The sequence below is a fragment of the Pogona vitticeps genome, chromosome 6 (assembly GCF_051106095.1).
Source record: "Pogona vitticeps strain Pit_001003342236 chromosome 6, PviZW2.1, whole genome shotgun sequence".
In the NCBI taxonomy this organism is placed as follows: domain Eukaryota; kingdom Metazoa; phylum Chordata; class Lepidosauria; order Squamata; family Agamidae; genus Pogona; species Pogona vitticeps.
The window spans coordinates 105,860,774-105,883,859 of record NC_135788.1 but is presented as its reverse complement, the minus strand read 5'-3'; the positions used below and the strand labels follow the sequence as shown (position 1 = coordinate 105,883,859).

At 42.6% G+C, this 23,086-nt stretch overlaps 1 protein-coding gene and 1 non-coding gene across 2 annotated transcripts in view; one reads left to right on the top strand and one right to left on the bottom strand.

Annotated features, from left to right (window-relative positions):
• The window catches only part of LOC110088357 (serine protease 27-like), a 29,543-nt gene extending 7,780 nt beyond the window's left edge, over positions 1-21,763 (top strand). The window contains exons 3-7 of the mRNA XM_078378762.1: positions 9,271-9,297; positions 10,591-10,756; positions 11,772-12,040; positions 14,007-14,182; positions 15,998-21,763. Coding sequence (XP_078234888.1) covers positions 9,271-9,297; positions 10,591-10,756; positions 11,772-12,040; positions 14,007-14,182; positions 15,998-16,237 — 878 coding nt within the window. The 3' untranslated portion in view covers positions 16,238-21,763. The remainder of the gene's footprint in view (positions 1-9,270; positions 9,298-10,590; positions 10,757-11,771; positions 12,041-14,006; positions 14,183-15,997) is intronic.
• Positions 14,976-15,142, bottom strand: LOC144583906 (U1 spliceosomal RNA). Its single transcript, XR_013537848.1, has one exon. It is a non-coding gene; the product is annotated as a U1 spliceosomal RNA (small nuclear RNA).
• Positions 21,764-23,086: the final 1,323 nt, after the last annotated feature.

Here is a 23,086-nt window from a genome sequence, read left to right as displayed (position 1 = left end):
CCGCATGGGCTGGACAGTCCACTCATGATTCCGTTGCTGCCGCAACAGCTGCTGAGCCTTCCAGTGGCTCCGGAGATCGCTTTCGCTTTGCCACTCCTAGCAGAAGGCGGGGTGACAAGCCTCTCTGCTAGGTCGAAGAACACGATCTCCGGAGCCACTGGAATGCTTTGCGGCGGCTGCGGCAGCAGCAGAATCGTGAGTGGACCGTCTGGCCCCATGGAGCCGGACCCTTGTTATCTCCACCTGTGGAGGGATATCTGTATACAAATATGAATACATGTGGCCACTTAAACCCTTAGTGGTCCCCAACCTTTTTGGCATAATGGACCAGTTTAGTGTGCATGTGGGGGGGTGCACATGAGTGCATATAGCTGTGCATGCAGGGGTGTGTGGGGGGACGTGTGTGTGTCTGTGCATGAGGGAGTGGAAGGGAGATCTGTCTTCACAGCCTGGTCCTGCCAAGGCCATGCCGGGGGTTGGGGAACCCTGCTTTTACCTTATATGAAGACAGAGAACAAATTGACAGCTACACACAGGGTGCCAGAAAAACAAATGTTGGCCACTGAGTCTGTGGCAGCAGCTGTCCCCAAGATGCTCTAACCCATATCAAGTGCTGTTGGTATGTGGCATTATGTAGCTGTGTGTGATATGAAGGTTGCAGCATAAAGCACAATTGAGAATGAAATTCTTTCTATCAGATGAAAATGTCAGTTCTGCATCTTTTTGTTTCTTCATAAATGGTGCATTCATGATGAGGCCCACTTCCTGAGCTATGCGTTGCACAGTGTTATAGCCCTGAAGTTTTGAAACAAAACAAGACAAAAATATATACACATAGATGAGATGCTGCTTCTACTTTTAGAAGCAGTTCACTTTTAAGAAGGAATAGCTACTTGTTTGTTTTAACATCAGTTTCTCTTCAATTTCCATTTGGCAAATTAGCCTGCTTTTGTTTTCTTGTTGGTCAGCTGGGAAATAACATGGTTTTGTATGTGTGCTGCCCCAGGCTTATGGCACTGAAAAATTAGCTTGTCTGGATATTCCAAAAGTGGGGAATAAGATGTTTGCCTCAGTATGTTATTTTACTCAAAGCACTTTTTCACAGGCATATGGAGTGGAGCTTAGAGCAGGGCTTTAGAGTGGCCTCGAGGCTGTTTTTGTGGTTGCCTGGCATTCAAGAAAATGACACTTGAATTTTGATACCAGACTGGGCAACGAAACCATTCAAAATGCTTATTTTAAAAAAATTGGCATCATGCTCCTTTTTTTTGTCTTACGGAGACTGCTCCTCCCACCTTATTCTCCTTTTGATATCATATAAGCCCCAATAAATTCAAATGCAAAATAAATGTAAAATCTTAAAGGAATCTCACAGTACAGTGGTTAAACTGTATTTTTGCAGTCAAGACTCTGCTTATGAACTGAGTTTAGTACTGACAGGCTCAAATAGTTGGCTCGAAGTTGACTTAACCTTCCTTCCTTCCTTCCTTCCTTCCTTCCTTCCTTCCTAGGTCAGTAAATTGATTACCCAGCCTGTGGTGGTGGTGGGACAATGTATAGTCTGCATAATTAAACTGTAAGCCACCTAGAGAGTGCTTTAAGTGCTATTGGATGGTATATGAGCAGCACGCTTTGCTTTGCTTTGCTTAGTAACGATTTTGTGAAATTTTAAGGAAGCACAGAGGCTGCTTCTTGTCCCCAATTTTGTTCATTTACCTTAACAATAATAGAAACATAAAACCAGTTTAACGTGAAAAAATGTGCTGCTAGTCTCTCATGTTCCCACTGGGATTTTCAGAACCCTCTTCTGGTTTGGGAACCAGTGGTTTAAATGGTAGCTGGAAGTGGAGGGGGAGGGCCTTGTTACTGACATTCATTGCATGCTTTATTTGAGTATCAACAGAAGGACATTAATGGTGGAAATGTGGGCTACAGCAGATCCTATGTTTCTATGTGTGAAATTGCTATGCTGAAGGTGCCTTCTTCTGATCCACAGTGTAGTATGCATTTGTAAGTTGTACTCTGATAATAACATGGTGCCTCACTGTGTGTAAAGAGAGGGCTGTCCATAGATTAACTGTTTTTTTAAGGTTCTAATGGGTATTTTCCGGAATTAAAATACAAAGATGCTGATGATTGGGCTTGTGTGTTTTATTAAAGGCCACCTCCCATCAAAATGAGATCAGGGCTGGGCTGAAGAATCTGTTTTTCTTGTTCAGGAGAATTAAAATGTATCAAATATTAGAATGGATGGTGCTGGCCCTCAGAAGCTGAAAATACTATTATATCAACAGTGTAACAAACACACTCTGAGTGTCATACCTGAGCAATTACTTATAAATACCCTGTATTTACTTCCTGGTGACCAATCACAAAATAAATACGTACAACTTAATTGTAAGGTGTGGGAGATAAGAAAAGCTTCTCAGATATCTTTTCAGCATGTTAAGTAATGGTGTGCTGAGTTGTATAGTTTGACCTTTACCAAAGCCAACAAAGGGCCTGTCCAGGCTAGCTGTTTTGGGTGTGGGGGGGATTGGGCCTCAAAGAGTTTGAGTGAGGTAGGAGGTAGGAATGATGTGCCATTTGGCATGTTCCTCCCACCCAAATAGCAAACGACTCCTTGTAGCCCAATTGACTTGTCAAATTAGAAACAGCAAATGAGGAGAGGAAGAGAAAAGAGAAGGTGGAAAGAAGGGAATAGGGAGGAATAAAGGGTCCAAGACAGAGAGAAGCAAGATGGGGAGAGCAAAGAGGATGCTGTTGGATGGGAAAAGAAATGGAAATGGAAACTGACAGGAGCAAAGAGGATGGAAAATCAGCCGGGAGAAGGAAAAGAGTATAGAAGCAGCAGGCAAAACTGCCAGGAGAGAAGGAGGATGGGTGAACAGGAGGGGAAATAGAAAAGATAGGAGGAAATGGGAAAGAAAGGAGGAAAGAGAAAATGGAAGAGGAGAAAGGAGGGGAGCAAGAAGGCAGAGGTTGAGAAGCAAAGCTGTGGGACTTGCAGGTGAAGGGCAAAAAGGGCAAAAGGGTGGTCCCTCACCATCACTGCCACCGCTGCCACCAGCGCTGCTGGCATTTACTCAGTCCCTTGTTCACCTACTTGCAACATGTTACCCATGGTGCCTGTCTTTAGCAGATGGATGCCTCTGCAGAGGGGGAACCCCGTGGGCATGGTGCTGCTGGCTGCAGCCATGATGGCAGAAGCTGCTGGAGGCTCCTGTCTCTTGGCTAAATGAATGAGCATGCCAAAAAGAATGCATTTCCTTTTGCTGTGCCAGAAAGCTCCGAGACAGCTCATAAAGGGAAAGGATGGCTTGTTCTAAGTAGAAATATGGACACAGTCTTTTTCCCCAATCCAAACCTTCAGCGATCCATATACCATATATCTATATGCCTGTGTGGACAGGCTCAAAACCAGCATTTGCAACTTGCTTCAACAATAGCAATAGGATAGCCTTTTCCACAGCATCTTAGGGAATGTGGAGCAATCCTAAAGTCATATACAGCTCTGTCCTCCAAAAGAGGGGATTGGATTGGGATGTATAGGGGAAAGGGCAGGACTTCCTGCCTCCCTCTAGCATATGATGTTTGAGGCGGTTGCCTCACTACATCAAGTGGTTGTGGCAGAACTGAGTGAGAGGGAAATGAAATGAAGCGTGAGCAGTAGACAGATTTTTGTGGCCCTTCAAATATCCTGACCACAGGCTATTTAAATGTCAACTCTGGCATCTTGAATTGCAAGTGACTGAAAAGCCTGGGCAGAGGACTGGATTCAGTCATGCTGTGACCCTAAGTGGTCCCCAGTTTAAGAGGTCCCATTGCATTGCCTCGTTCTGGTATTCTGAGACCCTTCATCACCAGGGTATTGCAGCTATCAGAGGGCCTGTCCACACTGGCATATAGCCATGTGGGGCTACCTTTGAGGCTGCTGCGGAAACTACAGGTGGTGCAGAATGCTGCGGCCAGATTACTCAGTGGAGTGAGAAGATACCAACATATCTCCCCCACTCTGGCCGCATTGCATTGGCTGCCCATCCGATTCCGCATCGACTTCAAAGTCTTGATGCTTACTTACAAAGCCCTAAACGGTTTAGGACCTTGATACTTGATGGAACGCCTTCTCCCACCAAGATCTACCCGTGTCACTCGTGCAAGCCAGGAGGTGAGGCTGAGGAGCCTAACACCGAGAGAGGCCCGGAAGGAAAAGACCAGAAATAGGGCCTTCTCGGCGGTGGCTCCTCGCCTCTGGAACAACTTACCTCCTGAGATTCGCGCGGCTCCCTCGCTGGGCATGTTCAAGAAACAATTAAAAACGCTGTTGTATAAGCGGGCCTTTCCAACAGAAAACTCCTGACGATTTTCTCTCTATATCTTTTTAATTTCTATCTTTCTTAAATTGTAATGTTTTAAAATTTTGTTGTTGCTGTTTGTTGTGAGCCGCCTAGAGTGGTCTAGTACGACCAGATAGGCGGGATAGAAATAAAATAAATAAATAAATAAATAAATAAATAAATGATGGATGGATCCCTGAGGGCATGGCTTGCATTGGGAAAAAGGCCAGTGTCTGCATGTCTTTAGATTGAATCAACCTTTCCCTTTGATAGTTGTTCTGCATCTCTGTGGTAGGGAATGCATTCTTTTTGGCATGTTATTTATTTATCCTGTTTAATGCATCATGGCTGCAGGTTCCTCCCAGGGAGAGTAAGCCATTTGTGGTATGCTTACCAGGATCTCAAAACCAGGAGCTTTCCATAAGATCTGAAGCTTCTACAGGTATTTCTCCCTCTCGAACATGCCACCATGGCACCCTCTGTTGCCTCCATCCTCTGATCCCTCACCCTCAGCTTGCTGTGGGCCATGTCTCCCAAGCCCGTATTTTTAGCCTTAATAAGAGCACTGAGTTTGGGTGAGCCGATGTCGGATGCAAACCTCTCGCAGTCTGTTGAGGTGTGTGTTGGTTTCTACAATGATTCCCAACTGAGAACCAATCGTGCCCCATTTCCAGATGCCCTAAATCTCTGTACACCCACCCCAACAAAGAATCCACCCCATATCTTGCATTAGTCTTGGATACACAGCTAAGAAAGTCCAGGGATAAATGAGGGAAGGGAAACAGAAAGGGGGAAAGGAGAAAACAGAACAGCGCCCTCAGAGGGAGAGAGAAGGTAAAATAATTTCACTTTTCCTGAACGTCAGTAGACGAGCAGGGGAAATACTCAATTAACAGCTGATCAGGCTACAAGGGGTCGTTTGCTTTTTGGACAGGAGGAGTATGCCAAGCGGCATATCACTCATCCCCTTGGTCTCAACAGACATTTTGTAGCCCCATCCACCCCACACCCAAAACGGCTAGTCTGGACAGGCCCTTAGCTTGTGAATAAATCCAGCCCTGCCTGAGCAGAAACCATTTAAAGGTCGGTCCCGGCCCCCTTGAATTGTGGCCGGAAGCAAAGGAGTAGGTGGTGTCGTTCTTTATAGATCTCACAGCCAGGGTTTCAGTGGGTGTGCAGTTTTTGGGTCTTTCTTGAGAACAAAAAGTCTGCCAGGGGAAATGATTGGGTTTATATAACTCTAAAGAAGCAGGAATCCCACAAATACACCCCATATTGTTTTCCTTTTCTTTCTCATCTGTCTAGCATGCAGGAGAAAGAGGTGGAGATGCAAATAGTCCATCAGCCTTGCCTTCCCTTTGATGAAAGTAAGTAGGCAGCTGAGCTGGCTCTCCTCAATGACCCAGGGTGTGGTGTAGAATTCAGTATCCAACAGATTAAAATTTGATCTCTTTGACAGCCTTTTTTGTACTTCTCCCCAATGTAATGATGCTATTTTCTTGATTTATCATCAATCCTGCCCATACAAAAGGGTGTTTGGCTTTAACAAGTGAGCCTAGCACTCTTTTCTGACTCCTTGCCTTGTTGGTTGGTGGTGGCATCTGAGCAGAATTGTCCAGGACTGGCCAGTCATGCTGAATTTTAGTTGTTCCCTGATTGTGTTGCTTCTCCTGTTGTTGAGAGGTTTGTATGGTTATGCGTTTATGTGTGGGGGCTAGTTGGAGGCAGAGTGAGATGGCTCCTTTGGGCAGTGGCATGTGGGTATCGTTAAGAGGCAGTACATTGTTAGTTGTTTAATTTATTATTAAACTGATACTTGCTGGATTTATACCTTAGGTATCAAAATACATAGCCTAACTTTAGGTTCTATGTGGCTTGGCTTATGTGAGGTGTGAGGGGGGGGGTATCATTTGTTGCTCCATCTCATGCAGTAAAGTGTCACTGGTGAGCATGAAATGGAAAAGTATGGAATGAGGGCTGTATCCTGTTACTAAAATATGCTTACATATGTCAAATTCTAATGTAAATATAAACGAGCAAAAGTGCACATCAGGTAAATAACTTTTTTTTGTTTTAAAAACAAATAGAATGCAATAACACTGTGGTTATTGATAGAATGTGTTGGTGCTTTTCAAGTGTATGTCGTTATAAATTTTTCAGGTAATGTTTATAAGTAAAATCTGTTGACTCTTGGTTTCTCCATAATTCTGTATAACAATTCTTGTTCAGTTTCGTTTTTATAATCTGTAGGATGGCTTGGACAGAAAGGGCTTTGTACATCTTTGATTTGTGGATCTAATAAAATTATGCCCTATTGGCTGAAATTCTGTTGCATAACTGGTATTTAATCCCAGCTAATTAAAATCAACTTGTTTCTTGTTAAAAATGATTTTGGGGTCTATGTGACTCGTGTACAATGTGATGCAGTTGTGTGCACTGTGAACGTATCAAAGAAAGCCTTTAATCTGTGATGGTTTGGGGATGATAGTGACACTTTTGTATATATGGAGCTGTGCAATACAATTTCAAACACAGTGTAAAATAATAGGTATTTTAGCAGTTTTCCTTTCCTCCAGGAGTTTGTTTTTTTTTTTTAAATATAACGGATCTTACCTGCCTCTTGAAACTTAAAACATGCCCAAATACTTAGTAATACAACAGGAAGAGGTTGCAGTAATACATTTTTGCCTAGCAAATCCACCACTTCCCCAGTTACTATGAAGACTACAAATGGGAGATTATATAATTGTCTCAGCTGATCAAAAGATCAGCCTTGCAAGCCTAAGCAGCTCACACTAGCAATCCTTTGCTCCCTCTTTTTTTTAAAAGTCTTTTCAGATTTCTGATTTTTCCCTGCCTTACAACTGCTAAACACACAGGAGACCTGTTAGGTGTATTGTAACAGAAGGATGGCATTTGAAAAATAAAACAAAACAACAAACAAACAAATAAACAAAAAAACAAACCACCTTTTGTACCACAGTTTTCAGGATCCGCCAGCCAGAATGGCTGCTGATTTGGCAATATGAATATAATTAGTTCTCTCTGTGTGTTTTCATGTATGAGTATATGTGAATATGGCTGACATGTTTCAGAATCTTGGAGTAGCTAGATTACTGTCTTTGCAGGATTTCTGTGCATAATCTTTCTAAATTTTCTCACATTTTATATTTCGCAAATCTACCAGATGGGAACACATTCCCCCAAAAAGGAAGACTTGGATTACCTCTCTTTTGTTTTTGTTTTGACCATGGGTTCTCAACCTGTTGGTCAGGACCCTCAAGAGGGTCAGAATGTGTTTTCTGGGGAGTCGGCATCTTTATTTTTAGTTGCAGTTGTTTTTGTATTTATTAAATATGATATACACCAGACGTCCACAACCCCCCGGTCCACGGCCCAGTGCCAGTCCGTGGCCTGAGCCAGACCAGGCTGTGGAGACAGACCTCCCTACCCCCCACGCACGCACTCCCCCCACACCACTCACCCCCATGTGCGTACGCACCAGCGCCCTCGCAACTGCTCCCCCACCCTTTTGCGCATGTGCCCGAGTGCCCGCACAAGTACCGCACTACCGTTTGCGCAGGCGCACGAGTGTGCGTGCTCCCGTACAAGCGCAGTGGCACCATTTTTGCATGCGCATGAGAGTGCACACATGTGCACCCTTCTGCTCCTTCGTGCGTGCACACGAGCGCATGTTGGCTGCCCCACCTTCCCCACCCGGTTAAAACGATTGGGGACCCCTGATATACACAGTGCTCTTTTATTTTAATTCTCTCGGTCCACAGATAAGATAATTTTAATTTAAAACAAAGTTGTAGGCCATATAGAGTTATTCGTTATTTCTGTACCTTTTTGGGAAGATTTTCCTTTTTTTGAAGGTACATCACTCCTACCCATTCTGTAAGAGCCACTCTTGCTCATTTCTCATTGCTCTTCCCCATCCACCTTTGGAGGACTGACATCACCCCTTCGAACTAGACTGTTAGCCCCTCTTAAAGTGCCTGAATGAGGGAAGCATGTGGTGCATGCTGGGAATACCCATATCAAGATGGTGGCAGGATTGAAAAGTTGTGCATGGTGCATTTCGCTCCGCCTGAATCTCCAGCTCTTCTGGATGTGGTGAGGGTGGTGCAGTGAAGGGAGAGGGGACTTGGCTTGGGACATGACCCAGGTTCCGCCTGAGTCATGAGAAGGAAGGCAAGAGGGGCCAAAAGGTGAGGAAGGAGAACCATGGAAAGGGTGCGGCACAGGGTGGGGCCCATCAGAAAGGTGTTTATTTGGCCTTGGGAGGAGGGCTCTTCACTGAGAGGGTTTTTTTTGGGGGGAGGGGAGGAGACATGAAGAGAGGGTGATTTCCACACACCCAAAAAGTAAATCAAAGAGTATTGACTTATTTTTCCTTTTCAAATTTTATCTGGTAGGGGCAGATTTACAGCCTGCTCCTTATAATTATGTGTTATTGCATTGATATGAATACATTATGGTATAATTATATTCCAAAAAATCTATTTTAATATTTCCTTTACCCTATTAAAATGCCTTCTTGTGGAAATGTGATAGTGGGGTGTCGCAGTTTACTTGGCTGTTATAAAAGGTGGTCATAACTTGAAAAAGGTTGGGAAACATTGGTTTTGAGAATGCAGTGCTAGGGAGATGACACTTTCCTTTAGTGCCATCCTTTAGAAAGGCTGGTTCATTGCAATACTGGGGAAGAAATGGTCTCTTGATCTCTTTTTCTTACTTATACTAACCTATGGGGACTTGCTAACTCCCAGGTACAACCACATTTCATCAGTGCCTAGATTTGTGATTCCTCTCAGTCACTTGAGAAAGTGGGCGAGTCATTTTAGCTAGGGCAAAACTGCACCGTCCAGTCAATGTTCTGATATGCTCAGTGTCTGACATTATGATTTCTTCTTATGTGTTTCCGCAGGTCCTGAAATCAATTCTGCTGAAATAGGTAAGGAAGTCATAATGGGATGGGATTTGACTCCAAGGATGCTTACAGCAAATCTCTTAATGGTTTGGAGATTTGTCGTATAGTTCTTCATAACAATTTATGACCAGTCTCTTTCTTTAAGAGAAGGCTTTGGCTGATGTTCTATGTCTTGGATTTGTGTATATGATGAAATTGTACCAAAATCACTGAGATCATGTTGTGCAGCCCATGTGTGCAATAGCAATGATGTCATAATCATCAGTAAATTGCTGTTGATTAAAGACAAATCACCACTGATTAAAGGTGATTTCGAGGTGCATGAAACTTGTACACAAGGACATACTGTTGCAAAAGTGGAGCTGTGCAACAGGATTTCAGCCACTGCATTAAAAAAATCATATTAGGACTAATGTCTTTAGTTTCCTACAGGGACTAAACCTTTAGTAAAGTTGTCTGCCCATCTAACACGTGAACAAAATATTCTATGCTTAATCAGCCATCTTTCCAACAGGATGAGGATGGTGACTCAGATTTCACGGCACAGTGAATACACTCTGGATTTTATCTGAACTTTAAAGGAGCAATCCAGGGTGCTGAACCTATTTTGAATGATGGGTTCAGCATCTTGGATACTGGTAGTAAATTTTGGGGTGAAACCCAGAGCAGTATTATTGAGGAAGAGTTGTCCCAATTCTCTGGCTGGTGTGTGTGTGTGTCACGAAACAGAGCACAGCATTAATCTTAGTAATAAAACCATAATTCATTGCTTTCAAAAGCAGGAAAATCACTAAAGTGGAATAATTAAATAATTGATCTTTTGTAGCTTTAAGTAGTAATTCCAAAGTATAAACTGAGCAAACAGGAACGCATAAAATAAGACAACAGTATGCAACTACAAGGACAGCTTCTGAGTTCAGGTTTGACCTGACCCAATGAATACAAACTTTCTGGATCCAGTTTTATGTCCAAACACAAACATTTCTACATTCTCTCTTCCTCCTCAACACCACTGCTTCTCCTAAAATTGGAATCCCTAGCTTCTACAATTACAGAGATTGACAAAATCCTACTGCTTCACATTGGATGTGCCTTACTTACTTATATCTAATAACAGAGGGGCTCTGGGTGTATCCATCCCCTTGGATGAGAAAAGCGTTCAGGTGCCATATTTTACAGAGGTGTGTTTATTTGTGTTTCTGGACCATAGCTTTGCTCCAGAATGGTGCTGAGAAGCCACACAGAGGGATGTTCTGTGACCTTATCTCTTCTTCGGTCCCCTGCCTACTCTTATAACGTCTCCTGATTCTGTTGCAGCTTGTGGTCACCCCCAGGTGCGCTCCCCTCGTATCATTGGGGGTGAGAAGGCTGAGATAGGAGAATGGCCATGGCAGGTCAGCATACGAAAACACAGGGAACACATATGCGGTGGAAGCCTGATTTCGCCCCAGTGGGTGGTGACAGCGGCTCATTGTTTTGAAGGGTGAGTTCACATTAGGTTAAAGTGACGCTACCTTTTTTTCTTTAGAGAGAATGCACACAGTAGGGGGTGATAGTTGGGCAGTGGTGTGGAACAGGAGGCGGCTAGAGCTTGGTTGAAGATTCTGGATTCTGGGTTGCCGCCGCCAACATGGATTGCGAACGGCTTCATGGGACCACCCTGGTTGCTTTACCCACCCGCGCCCCTCTGCTCCCACATGTTGCATCATGTGACTATGCCCCACAATACTTGCCTTGCCCTGGGTGCTGGCCATCCATACCACACCACTGATGAGTAGAACAGCAGGCTCCTTGAACTGCCCTTTTAAAGAGGAATTTTTAAAAAATAACTCTGCCAATTGCCCTTTAAAGCCCCTCACTGACTCTCTTCCCAGAGGTGATCATAGGACTCACCTCCCTCTATTACCATCTCCACACAAGAATTGGAGGTTGTTCATGACTTTGTGTACCTTGGCTCAACGATCTCTGACACTCTCTCCTTAGATGTTGAGCTGGATAAACACATTGGCTGCCATGTTCTCTAGAGTCACAAAGAGAGTATGGCTTAATAAGACGCTGACGGCATATACGAAGTTTAATGCGTTCCTGTGGGGTTTTTTGATCTGTTTAGCGATGTTTTTGCATAGTGACGATTAATCCGGAATGGATTAACATCGCTATGCGGGGCACCACTGTACTAGGGCTTGTGCCTGTTCTCTTCTTCAGTTATTTTCCCTCTTCAGTTTCAGAGTGAATTTGAGAACATGTCTTCAGGGCAAAAATCCTCACTAGGACTGACTTCCTGATAAACATGGCCTTGCTCAGAGAGATCTAAATATTTTTCAGCCTACCCAATTTTTGATAGTGATTTCAATTTCAACTAGCCACCAAACAACCCTTTGAAGTAGACCAAATTACAGCATTTTCCCAAGAGCTTTCTTTTGAACTTTAGGACTGGTCAGACTTTGAACATCAGCCTTTTGTTGTGTTAGGCACTTATTTTAACTTGCCTTCTGCAGACCACTGAATCCATCCGATTACCGAATAAACCTGGGGGAATATGAGCTCCCGAAACCTGCTCCCAGCATGATCTCATCTGCTGTCTGCAAAATCATAGTGCACCCTTATTATGTTGGACAAGCTCAAAGTGCTGACATTGCCTTGGTACGGCTGGAGAAGCCGGTCAATTTCTCCCAAACCATCTTGCCGATCTGCCTTCCAAGCAGTTCTGACAAATTCCCTGTGAATACGTCATGCTGGGCCACCGGCTGGGGCAAGTTCTCTTCAAGTAAGGATGAGTTTGGGAATGTATGTATGTGTTTGGGGAAAATGTCGGTTTGGGGTTCTTTGTTCCCTCTTTTGTGTGTGTATGTGTATGAGAGAGAGAGAGAGAGAGAGGGTGGGTGGGTAGGAGGGAGGGAGGTGGGGAATATTTATACAGTAGATCAAGGGAGACAGGTAGTATTCCTGGATATCATGACAACCTTGGGAAATCTTGGAAAAGTCAGGTTTAGAATTATAACTTCCAAAATCATGGTGTCTGTGGGATTCTGAGAGTTTTCCTTAAAATAGCAACTTACCCAGGTCTTACGCTGTATATGTATGTAGAAAAAGAAAGGGTATTTAACATACCGTATTTTTCCATGTAAAAGATGATACTTTTTGCTGCAATCATTGGAGGAAAAGTTGAGGGTCGTCTTTTACATGGAAGTAAACTGAGGAGAAAACCACGCGGTAGCAAAACTGCCTGCCCTGTGCTCATCAGTGGAGTCTGGAGGCACCTCCTTGCCGGGACCCACCCCCTCCATTTCTGCTTCTGCTTCTGTTACACAGATCTGAAGCAGCAGGTGCAGTTCTTCCTCATCTGCAAGCGGATCTGAAGTGGGGTGTGCATGCACACCGCGGGGTTTAGGAAATGGAGGGTTAAAGCAGCAATGAAAGGGCTGCAGGATCTAAGGGCTGTGATCCTGCAGCCCTTTCATGGCTGCTCTACCCCTCCACTTCCTAAGATTGCTGTTTTTCCCCTCCACTTCCACAGCTGCTTTCGTGGGGCTTAGGAAGTGGAGGGGGAAAGCAGCAATCAAATTTTCTTAATTTGGGGTTGGAAAAGTGGGGGTCGTCTTATACATTGGGTCGTCTTATACATGGAAAATATGGTGTTTGCAAAATGGTCCTGGTACCTGCTTTTTATGGCTGCTGTGGTAGCCAGTGTGGCTTAAAAACAAGAACAGTTCTGCTGAATCCTGGGCTGACCATAGACATTTTTCTGCCTGAGGCAAAGGACAAGATCAAACCTCTCTCTTCCATACACAGAAGCTGATCGTGTTGATATCTGAATTATATTTAACAGTGGTGATGTAAGAGCTTTAGTTACTGTACCTGAGGGTAACCAGCTAGACTTAAGAATATGGAGTGACTTTTTTAGGGGACCCAGGTGGAAAAGTGGAAGATTTCTGCTTCTGCATGTTGAAAAGAACAGTGTTAGGATACATTGACCGAAATCTAGTCATACATTGCAATTAGAGGAGGTCTATTGAATCAGTGGGCCTTACAGAACAGTTGACTCACTGAATCCCGACTTATTCACTGGGCCTACTCTAGTTGGTTTTTATCCTCTTTCAAAGGACTGTAATAATATGGTAATGGGATCTGCAACTAAGTGTTGGAGTGTGCACTGATTTTCTGCATCCTTGCAATGGTCCAGCCATGCCCTTTTCTGGGAGATTCCTGTCCAGCTCTCCTACATCCCCCCCAGCACTCTCAGCCTGGTCTCTCTTCCATTTGAACCTGCCGGCTCTTTCCAATTTTTTTCAGCATGCACCAAATCTCACTTGATATTTCACACTTCTCTGGGAAAATTATGCCGAATTCGGAACAGTTTTTACCAGTCAGATAATTGCGCACTCTAAACGAGTGAATTCTGAGCTGGGGAAAGTTACTTTGTTTTTGGAGTACATTTCCTAGAATGTCTGGAGGATTCTGGGAACTACGATCTGTAAAGGAGACTTTCCCAAACTTTGGGAGAATTGTAATCTTTTATAATATCAGCCACATTGTCTCCTTCTATATCCATCAGTGGCAATGAGATAGACTGCACTTCCCAGGGTTATCTCAGATTCTATCACCAATGACTGTGCTGGGAGAGGTGTTCTTGGAGTGATGGTCCAAAAGCAGTAACTTTGCAATCTCTGCTAATGGAAAGCAACTAATCCACATGAAGATAAACTGACTGTCTTTCTACCCCCCGTTTCCAGCTCCCCTAATTGCTCGGATCCTCCAAGAGGTTGAAATGCCAATCCTAGACAGTGGTGAATGTGAGGAAATGTATCACAATGGCACCGAGGATGAAACCATGCCAGAGAATCACAAATTGATCTATGAAGACATGATCTGTGCTGGATATCCTGAAGGACAGAAGGACACCTGTCAGGTAACAACAATACACCAAAGCTGCTGTGTAGCAAAGGTAGCAGATACTAGGATGGGCCACAGAAGCTAGAACTACAGAAGTACTTTCAGTTAACAGTCACCAAGACTAAACCAACATTTATTTCCAAGTGTGCATTGAATTTATATAGATTTAATTTTTTAACAACAACCCTGTAAGGTAGGTTAGGCTAAGAAATAGCAGCAAGTAGTCATCTAGTTTAGTGTTTTCCCACTCGTTGATATTCCATATCCAGCTCATTGAGGCTGCAGCTGATATGCCCCAATAGAGATGCTGAAAATTGAAATCTAAAATATGTACAGCGGTGCCCCGCAAGACAATTTTATTTCGTTCCATGGAAATCGCTGTCTTGCGAAAACCTCGTCTTGTGAAACCCAGTTCCCCATTGGAATGCATTGAAATCTATTTAATGTGTTCCAGTTGGGGAAAAATCACTGTCTTATGAAAATTGTCCATAGAAGACATCATCTTGCAAAACACAGTTCCCCATACCATATTGGGAAAAAAACAATCCCCTCACCTGCACTGCCATTGGAAATTCAATGGGTCTTAGATGGCCTTCCTCCTTTTTCTCTCTCTAGCAACAAAGAAAGAGAATGAAAGGAATCAAAACAGCCCTCTGGCTCTTGATAATGGTGACTCCTCTTGCCGTGATCCTTTACCATAGGGGAAAAAAGAGAGAGAGAAATGCAATACAAGACATCACCAGGACTTGCTACCTTTGTAATAGGTCCTGATGAGAAGAAAGAGAGGTGAAAAGAAATCTAGAAAAACCAGGGAAATAACAAGTACAATCTCCCATTAACACAAATTATGCAGTTGAGTTCCTCACATTTGGAGAAATCACAGGGATCAGCAGCATACCTGAAGTGCAAAGGATAAGCCTTCCCCCTGGAAAAACCACTTTTATGACATGGTATTTCCTCTGCAAGCTATAAGTTGGAATAGCCCTTGCACCTCATACCTCCTGTCCTCTGACCCCCCAAGTCATGGTGACCCCCCGGCTGCACCTCCCACTCAATGCAGGGCTGCACAGCCCTAGTCCTGCCAGAGACCGAGAGAGTGTTTCTCTTCTTTGCTTTTATTTCTTCCTCAGTGAGCAACATTTATCTGGTGTTGTACTAACTTTATCTTCTCTTTCAGTTCTGTATTTGTTGGGTTTTGGGTAGTTCATCTGAGGCTAATCTGTTTTCCAAAATCTTATATTTGTTCTGTCTTTCTCCTCTTTTTTTTAATGCAAATCTTATTGCTGCTCTTCTAAAAAAAGCCTTGCTTGCCTCCCAAACCATTGTCATTGGTGTTTCTGGCCTCGTATTCTGTTTGAAAAAGAAATGGATCATCACATCCATCTCCTGTCAAGGAGGCACAGTGGGGAATCAAACTCCCAAACATTGGCTCCAGATACCTAAACCACCGAGCCAGCATCCTTGGTCTTTTTTTCCTTTGTTGCGGAGAAGTAAGGAATGGCTCCGTAACCACTACCAAGATGATTGTGGTTGAGAAAGAGTTTTAGATTAAGTTTCCATAGGCTAATACTAGACTCACTACAGTATAGGCATTGGCCCATTCTCTATTTTCCTTCCTGAAATAATAGAAAATAAAGGTGACTCTGAACCCGGCCTTATATTATGATTTTTACTTTGTGGCAGGATGCAACCAAGCACTCTTTCTTTACTTCTGGGTAAGGAACTGCTGCCCTTGAGATAGGATAGATTACATTGTCTATCAACTCCAGTAATGTGGATAATGAGGCGATGCACCACCTACCATGAAGTCTAATTGTCTTTCCTCTTCCAGGGTGATTCAGGGGGACCTTTGGCCTGCAGACTGAATGATACTTGGTTCCTGGCTGGAGTGGTGAGCTTTGGATTTGGATGTGCAAATCCCAATCGACCGGGTATTTACACACGAACCATCTCTTACTTGGACTGGATTCAGAACACTATGGCGCAGAATGGAGTCCCCAGAGATTGTGGCAGCTGGCTCACCCTCTTGCTCTCGCTTCTTCTCTTGGGCTCCACCAACATGCTCTTGTGAGATGCCTCGCTTTTGCCTATTGCACTTCAGAACAGTCACACAGACTCACTAATCAAACCTGATGAACCCCAGTGGTAATCTTGAGGTTCCCCAAACTCAGTGATAATTTTGAGTTTACTGATCATTATCCAGGACTGATCTTCATATGATGAGCTTTTGCAGGAGAGAGTCAAACAAATTATGATGCCTTCTATTTTGTCAATTTGATTGCCTACTTGTTTACTAGAGGACTGGATCTAAGAGAGTAAAGAAAAGGAGTGGAAGCTGTAGCCTTGCTGGCTGGAAGAGTGAGGGAACTTTACTCCAAAAAAGGGACAGGTTCTGGCTCCTTGTTATCCAGACTATGAGATAATTCGAGATAGCAACTGGGGATGTTAACATATTCATCCTTATTTGTAGCAGGTTCTCAAAATCTGACTAACCTACTTCTGTCCTAGTTCTTTTGTTATGAAATGTGTTTCCTCTTCGCACATAAAAATGTATATGTATTTTTCAAAATGTAGTTATTTTTGGTGCACATGATTATCAGTGTATATGTTTTTTCACATTTTTCAGCTGACGAATGCCCTCGACTGCAGTCTTCCCCAGTTTCAGGTCTAGGGCTGAATGTCATGATACATTTAACATATTATTTAAAATGAAACTCCCTTAGGAGGCAAAGATTGCCTGTTTATTCTAATATAAACTGTTTATTCTAACACGACCTTGCTTTATTTTGCTAATTAGACTGCTTTTGTTTTGATATCTCGGGAACAGAAACCTGAAAGATTCTTGTGCCTATAAGGATAATGATGAAAGTAGAGATAAACATTGGACTTAACATGTCATGTAACCCTCTCCCAGCTGGCATAACCAGTGGGGAGGAATTCTGGGAGATGTTGTCTAACAGGATCAAGATGTCCACACTTTGCATATTTCTGGTTTTCAAATATACAGGTTGGTGGATTGATAAAGTAAAGGTTCCACTTGAAAATTTTTGTCCAGTCGTGTTCAACTCTAGGGGGTGGTGCTCATCCCTGTTTCCAAGCCATAGAGCAAGCATTTGTCCAGAGACAATCTTCCGTGGTCACATGGCCAGTGCGACTTAGACACGGAACACTGTTACATTCCCGGCGAGGTAGTCCCTATTTATCTACTCGCATTTGCATGCTTTCGAACTGCTGGGTTGGCGGGAGTTGGGACAAGTGACGGGCGCTTACTCCATGTGGATTTGATCTTACAGCTGAAGATCTACAGAGCTTCCAGCACAGAGGCTTCTGCGGTTTAACCCGCAGCACCACGACATCCCTTTGATATAGGAACAGCTTAAACAGCTAATAAGCAATCAGTGCCTATGGTTTCTGTGACAGACTGACAAAGAAAGCAATGGGTACTTCCAAATGCTTCTAGAGCTCCAATTTTGAGACACTGGGCACCTTTTTTTCTGGGTAGGCCCAGGCTGAGCTAGTACTTGACTGGGAGCGGAGAGACCTACATTTTAGTGTCCAGTAAGCCCTGAAACTCGCTAAGTGATTTTGAGCCAGTTATTCTCTCCTATTGATCACAACCTTGTCAAACCTTTACAGGAGGTGTTTTACTTCCCCAGAAGTCCTTTAGAGATGTATAGATCTCCTAGGCAAAGCTTATGATTTATCATAGCTGACATTAAAGAGTTAATCGCAGGATGAAATCAGACAATCATTGACAAGCATCTCCAAATTCATCTGGGTATCTAAGTATATGTGGTTTGTTTGTTGCAATAAAGCCAAGGAATTTCAAAGCATGTTTATTTTACAAGCCTTTTTATTTCTAAATAGCTTCTAGGTTCCATATTTCAAAAATAGCAAGACCAAAATGTTTTGAAAGAGGTCTTACAGTTGTGAGATACTAGGCATAAATACTTAATATCCCAAAGTCTTACAGTGATGTAAAACTGTAGGCACATCACTAAAAAAACCATCCTTGCAACTTGTAGTGAGATGCAAGTGTCAAAACGTGAGTTGTAAGCAAATCCTTCATTAGGAACAAAATATGAAGAAATAGTAGAAAGACTGTTTTAAGTTATATTCACAACAATATGGGAGCTTATACCCTATACAGGAAGAGAATACATTTCTACAATACATCAAAGTTCTTAGGATGTCCACAGGATTGCTGTGATGAAGGAAGAGACCCACAGACTGTGCCTTGAATATGGTGGAGGGAAGATGAGCTATACATGTAACAAATAATTAATTAATAAATTGTATCGATTGCACCATTGTGATTAAATTGCATGTCTCTGTGTAATATTTTTGTTTTGTTTTGTTAGAGCAGCCTTTTTGTTTTGGAGCAATCAAATTAATGAATTCCATTCTGCTTTTTCTCAGTATACACGGAAAAGACTGACTTTGTTTGTAGCCTAAGCTGACTGTGCTCTGCTCAGTTGTTTCTGGGTAGATGGAAGAATAAGGCAAAAACTTACATACAGTTAAGTGTTTCCATCTCCAAGTTGGAATCAACTATATGTAACAGAGAAATACAGTGGGGGCTTGAAGAAGCAGTTTCCACTGAGTATTCTGAGGATCAGAGATGAGCACAATGAAAAAATACATTTTTGCTTCCTCGTGGGCTACTTTAGCAACGTGTTTTTGTGATTCCTTCATTTCACATCCTTCTTGCATGAATTCTTTCATTAAATGTGTAAAGGAGCACGTCTTTCAGGTTCTGTCATTTTGCTTTTCCCCACATGTTTTCTAGACTCTCATGCCAGGCATATGTTTGTAGGGACTGCCGTCACTTTCAAATTTATCTGTACCACTAACTGCACTTTAAAGGAGCACAGGAAGCTTACAGGGACCTAACCATTTGCCTGTTAAGTTTGCATCATGCACCATAGGTTAAAGCAAAATAAGTTTCTGGCTTAGAAACTATATATCTAACAGAGTTCCAAGAAACTATATAGCTAATAGAGCTCCTTTCAGTCCCTGCTCAGAACATGCGAGCCACTACACGATAGTGTATGTCTTTTGACTTTCTTTGTAGGAGTAAAATGTCACCCTGTTTTAAAACATCTTTCTATGATACTTTTGTGCTACACAACCACCCTGACTTGCTGGGGTGATTTCCACTTGTTTCCAGATGGTAAGTGCACCAGGGCTCACTGCTAAGCACTTTCAGTGTAATAGCATCTGTTCTATTGTGGCTGTTGTTCGTTGAGCATTTCTGCCTCATTGCCTGTCATCTGACAGCAGCCTCATTTAAAAAGACACATTTTCTTCTTTCTGAGAGCAACTGCTTCAACTGCAAAGAGGGCAACCCTGCGAGGGGTATGGACTCTGGTAGTGAGAGTGTTCTGAATGGCTGTTAACAGTGCTCCTTGTTACACTATTTGATCAAACATTTCCTAGGTAATTTAACAGACCCTTGGTGAAAGGAGAAATTACAAAAGGGAAACAAAAGAGAAGTGAAATTTCAGTTTACTCCCTTTTGTTTGAACAAAACATTTGTTGTTAGAGGCTCTTTTTTACTGCCACTGTTGCTGATGGGTTGCTGAGACATTTGGGGATCATTCCAAGGAGAAGGAGAGCAGGTTGAAGAACATCATGGTGTTGGCACTGCCCTTCTTGAGAGAGAATAATGCACAGCCCTTCAGCCTTCTAGTCCAAGCTTCTCTTCTTGGTATGCAATGATTTTGTTGGCAAGAAGATGGTGGTCTGCTATAGAGGCTAGTAGTCTGATCTTTTAAATTATTTTTGCTATTTGTCATATCATAATCTCACTGTTTCAGATAGCAAGCAATAATAAAAAAAAAATACCGTAGATTAAAAATAATCCGGCAGCAGCAGAAAGTGGCTGTAAGGCAGCCAGCAAAAGGGTGGTCAAGCACAGGATAAAGCCTCAAATGCAATGATTCTAAAAGTTCATGTAGCCCCTTCCACCAATATATGACACAGGTTAAAACTGGATTAAAAGTTTTCCCAAGAAGATGCATACAGAGACCCAAAAACCATGTGACCAACACATGAATTTAAACCAAACTGAAAAACAATGATCCATCTGCCAATCTGTTTTATTAGTGTAACCACACTCTTAGTAACAATTATGTGATATGTTAAGGAAGCAGAAAGAAAGAATGATTTTTGTTCCAAAAAGTTAACACAATGTGATTTGCTTTAAAACATAGAAGATAAAAAACGAACTTAGTGTGAAGAAATGTGCTGCTATTCACCATCTCAGGTTCACATGATTTCTTTTCATGACCCTCTTCCAATTTGGGAACAAGTGCTTTAAATGCGATACAAAGGTGGAGAGTTTGGGGAGGTGTCGCTACCAACATTCAGTGCATGCTTTGGCAGAGTATCAATAGAGGGGCATTCAGTGCAGGCATCCGGGCAACAGCAGATCTGATGTTTGTGTGAAACTGATGTTCTGAATGTGCCTTCCTAGGATCCACAGTGTGATATACATATATATGTACACAATATGTTGGATAATGACATGGCTGTGTCACGATGTGTAAAAATAGGGCTTTCCCTACAAGGTATAAAGAAGTTGATGAGGAGAGCAGGAAGGCAGAGTGTGGGAAGTGAAGCCGTGGGACTTGTAGGAGAAGGGCAAAGGGTTGGTTCTTTGCTGCTGGTGAGGCCACTGGCATTTGTTCAGTCCCTCAGTCACTTACTTGTAGCATCTTATCCATGGCACCTGTTTCTAGCAGATGGATGCCTCTGCAGAAGGGGAGCCCGCTGGTGCTGCTGGCTGCATCGATGATGGCAGAAACTGTTGGAGGCTGCTATCTCTTGGCTAAATGAGTGAGCATGCCAAAAAGAATGCGTGCTGGGCCAGAAAGGTAGGCAACAGCTCTTAAAAGGGGAAGAATGGCTTGTTCTGAGTAGAAACACTTAGGCAATACTTGTCTTTCAGCCCTGATCCAAACCACGCCCTCAGCCATCCATATACCATGTGTAGTGCAGACAGGTTGAAAGCCAGCATTTGTAACTTGCTTCAACAATGGCAATAGGACTATCCTTTCCACAGCATCTTAGGGAATGTGGGGCAATCCCAAAGCCACATGCAACTTTGTCTTCCAAAAGAGGGGACTTGATAGGGATGTATGGAGAAAAGGCAGTGTTTTCTGCTTCCCTCTGCTGTTTGAGGTGGTTGCCTCAGTACATCAAGTGGTGTGGCCAGACCTGAGTGAGATTGAAAATAAATGAAATGAAGCATGAGCAGTAGACACATTTTTGTGACCCGTCAAATATCCTGACCACAGGCTATTTAAAGAACCCTGGCATCTAGAATTGCAAGGGACTGAAAAGCCTGGTCACTGGACTGGATTCAGTCATGCTGTGACCCTAAGCAATCTCCAGTTTAAGAGGTCACATTGCATTGCTCGAGTTTGGGGGTTGTGGGAGAGGGCCTTGTTCTCGTGTTTTGTGATCCCCATCATCACCAAAGTGATGCAGCTAACACAGGGCCTGCCCACACTGGCATATAGGTTATTTGTTTATGTATGGAGATGCAGCTGCTGCAGCAGAAGCTTGCAGAGAACTGCTGTGGTTAAAGAAATTGATGAAAGACTTTGGAATTCAAGAGGAATAGCCCATTGAGCTGAAAACGACAAGCAAAGTTGCATCAAATTAGGGGAAAGTGAAAAAAATGAATATGAGGACTAAGCATATTGATATTAAATATAATTTACTGTGTGCACTAATAGAAAAATGTGTAATTAAAATGGTTTATTGTCCTACTAGTGAAATGATAGCAGATATATTTACTAAACCACTCCCCAAAGACTGTTTTGAAAGTAAAATGGGAATTGCAGGGTACATTCAGTGTTGAGAAGGGGAATGTTGATATATATATGTTGTGCAATATACACATATGTGAATTAATGGTGTAATATGTTTTCTAGCAGCAGAATGTGGTATTTGCATAGAATGTGTCTGTGGCGTTTACCCCGTGGCCCCTGTTTGTTTCACCAAACACAGAGCTCAGGAAGGTATCTCAACACGCCCTTTAACACGCTGCCACCAGTTGATCTTTTTATCAACTTATATTTCCTATGAAAGACTAAGGTACATTCAGTACTGAACTTTTAAACAGAAACTGGTTTATTGATTACAAGTTGTTTCAGGAATAATTCTTAAGTACATTCTTAAAGTTACACAAAGCTTCTGTATTTTACTTTAACCTCTTTTATTTTACAGTAATTACTACAAGTCACACTCTGACCAATCACTCCTTAAACACCCTCTCTGCCTCAAACTTCAAACTCTCTCTTCTCTCTCTCTAACTGAACTGACTAGACTCTGACTCCCCCTCCCTTCTAGTTTCTCTGGCTCCGCCTCCCAACAGCTCTCATTGGTACATGCCAATAATCTTCTACCTGAGCCAAAAGCAGGGTGATTGATATAATTTATTGCGTGAACTAGTAGAAGAATGTGTAATTAAAATGGTTTATTATCCCTAGTGAAATGATAGCAAACATATTTACCAAACCAGTATGTGTGTGTGTGTGTGTGTGTGTGTGTGTGTGTATCTGTCTGTCTGTCTGTCTGTCTGTCTGTCTGTCTGTCTGTATATGTATATGTATATGTATATGTATATGTATATGTATATATATGTATGTATATATGTACATATATGTGTGTGTGTATATGTGTGTGTGTGTGTTTGTGCAATATACACATATGTGAATTAATGGTGTAATATGTTTTCTAGCAGCTGAATGTTTTCTAGCAGCTGAATTGTTTTACATAGTTTACATATGTTTATAATTAGTAAAACTTATTTCTTCTTTTAACCAAGTCACTAGTGATTTTTTGAATATACAATTGCTGACACAAACATACAAAAAGGGAGAGCAGAATTTTACTCTATACAAATGGT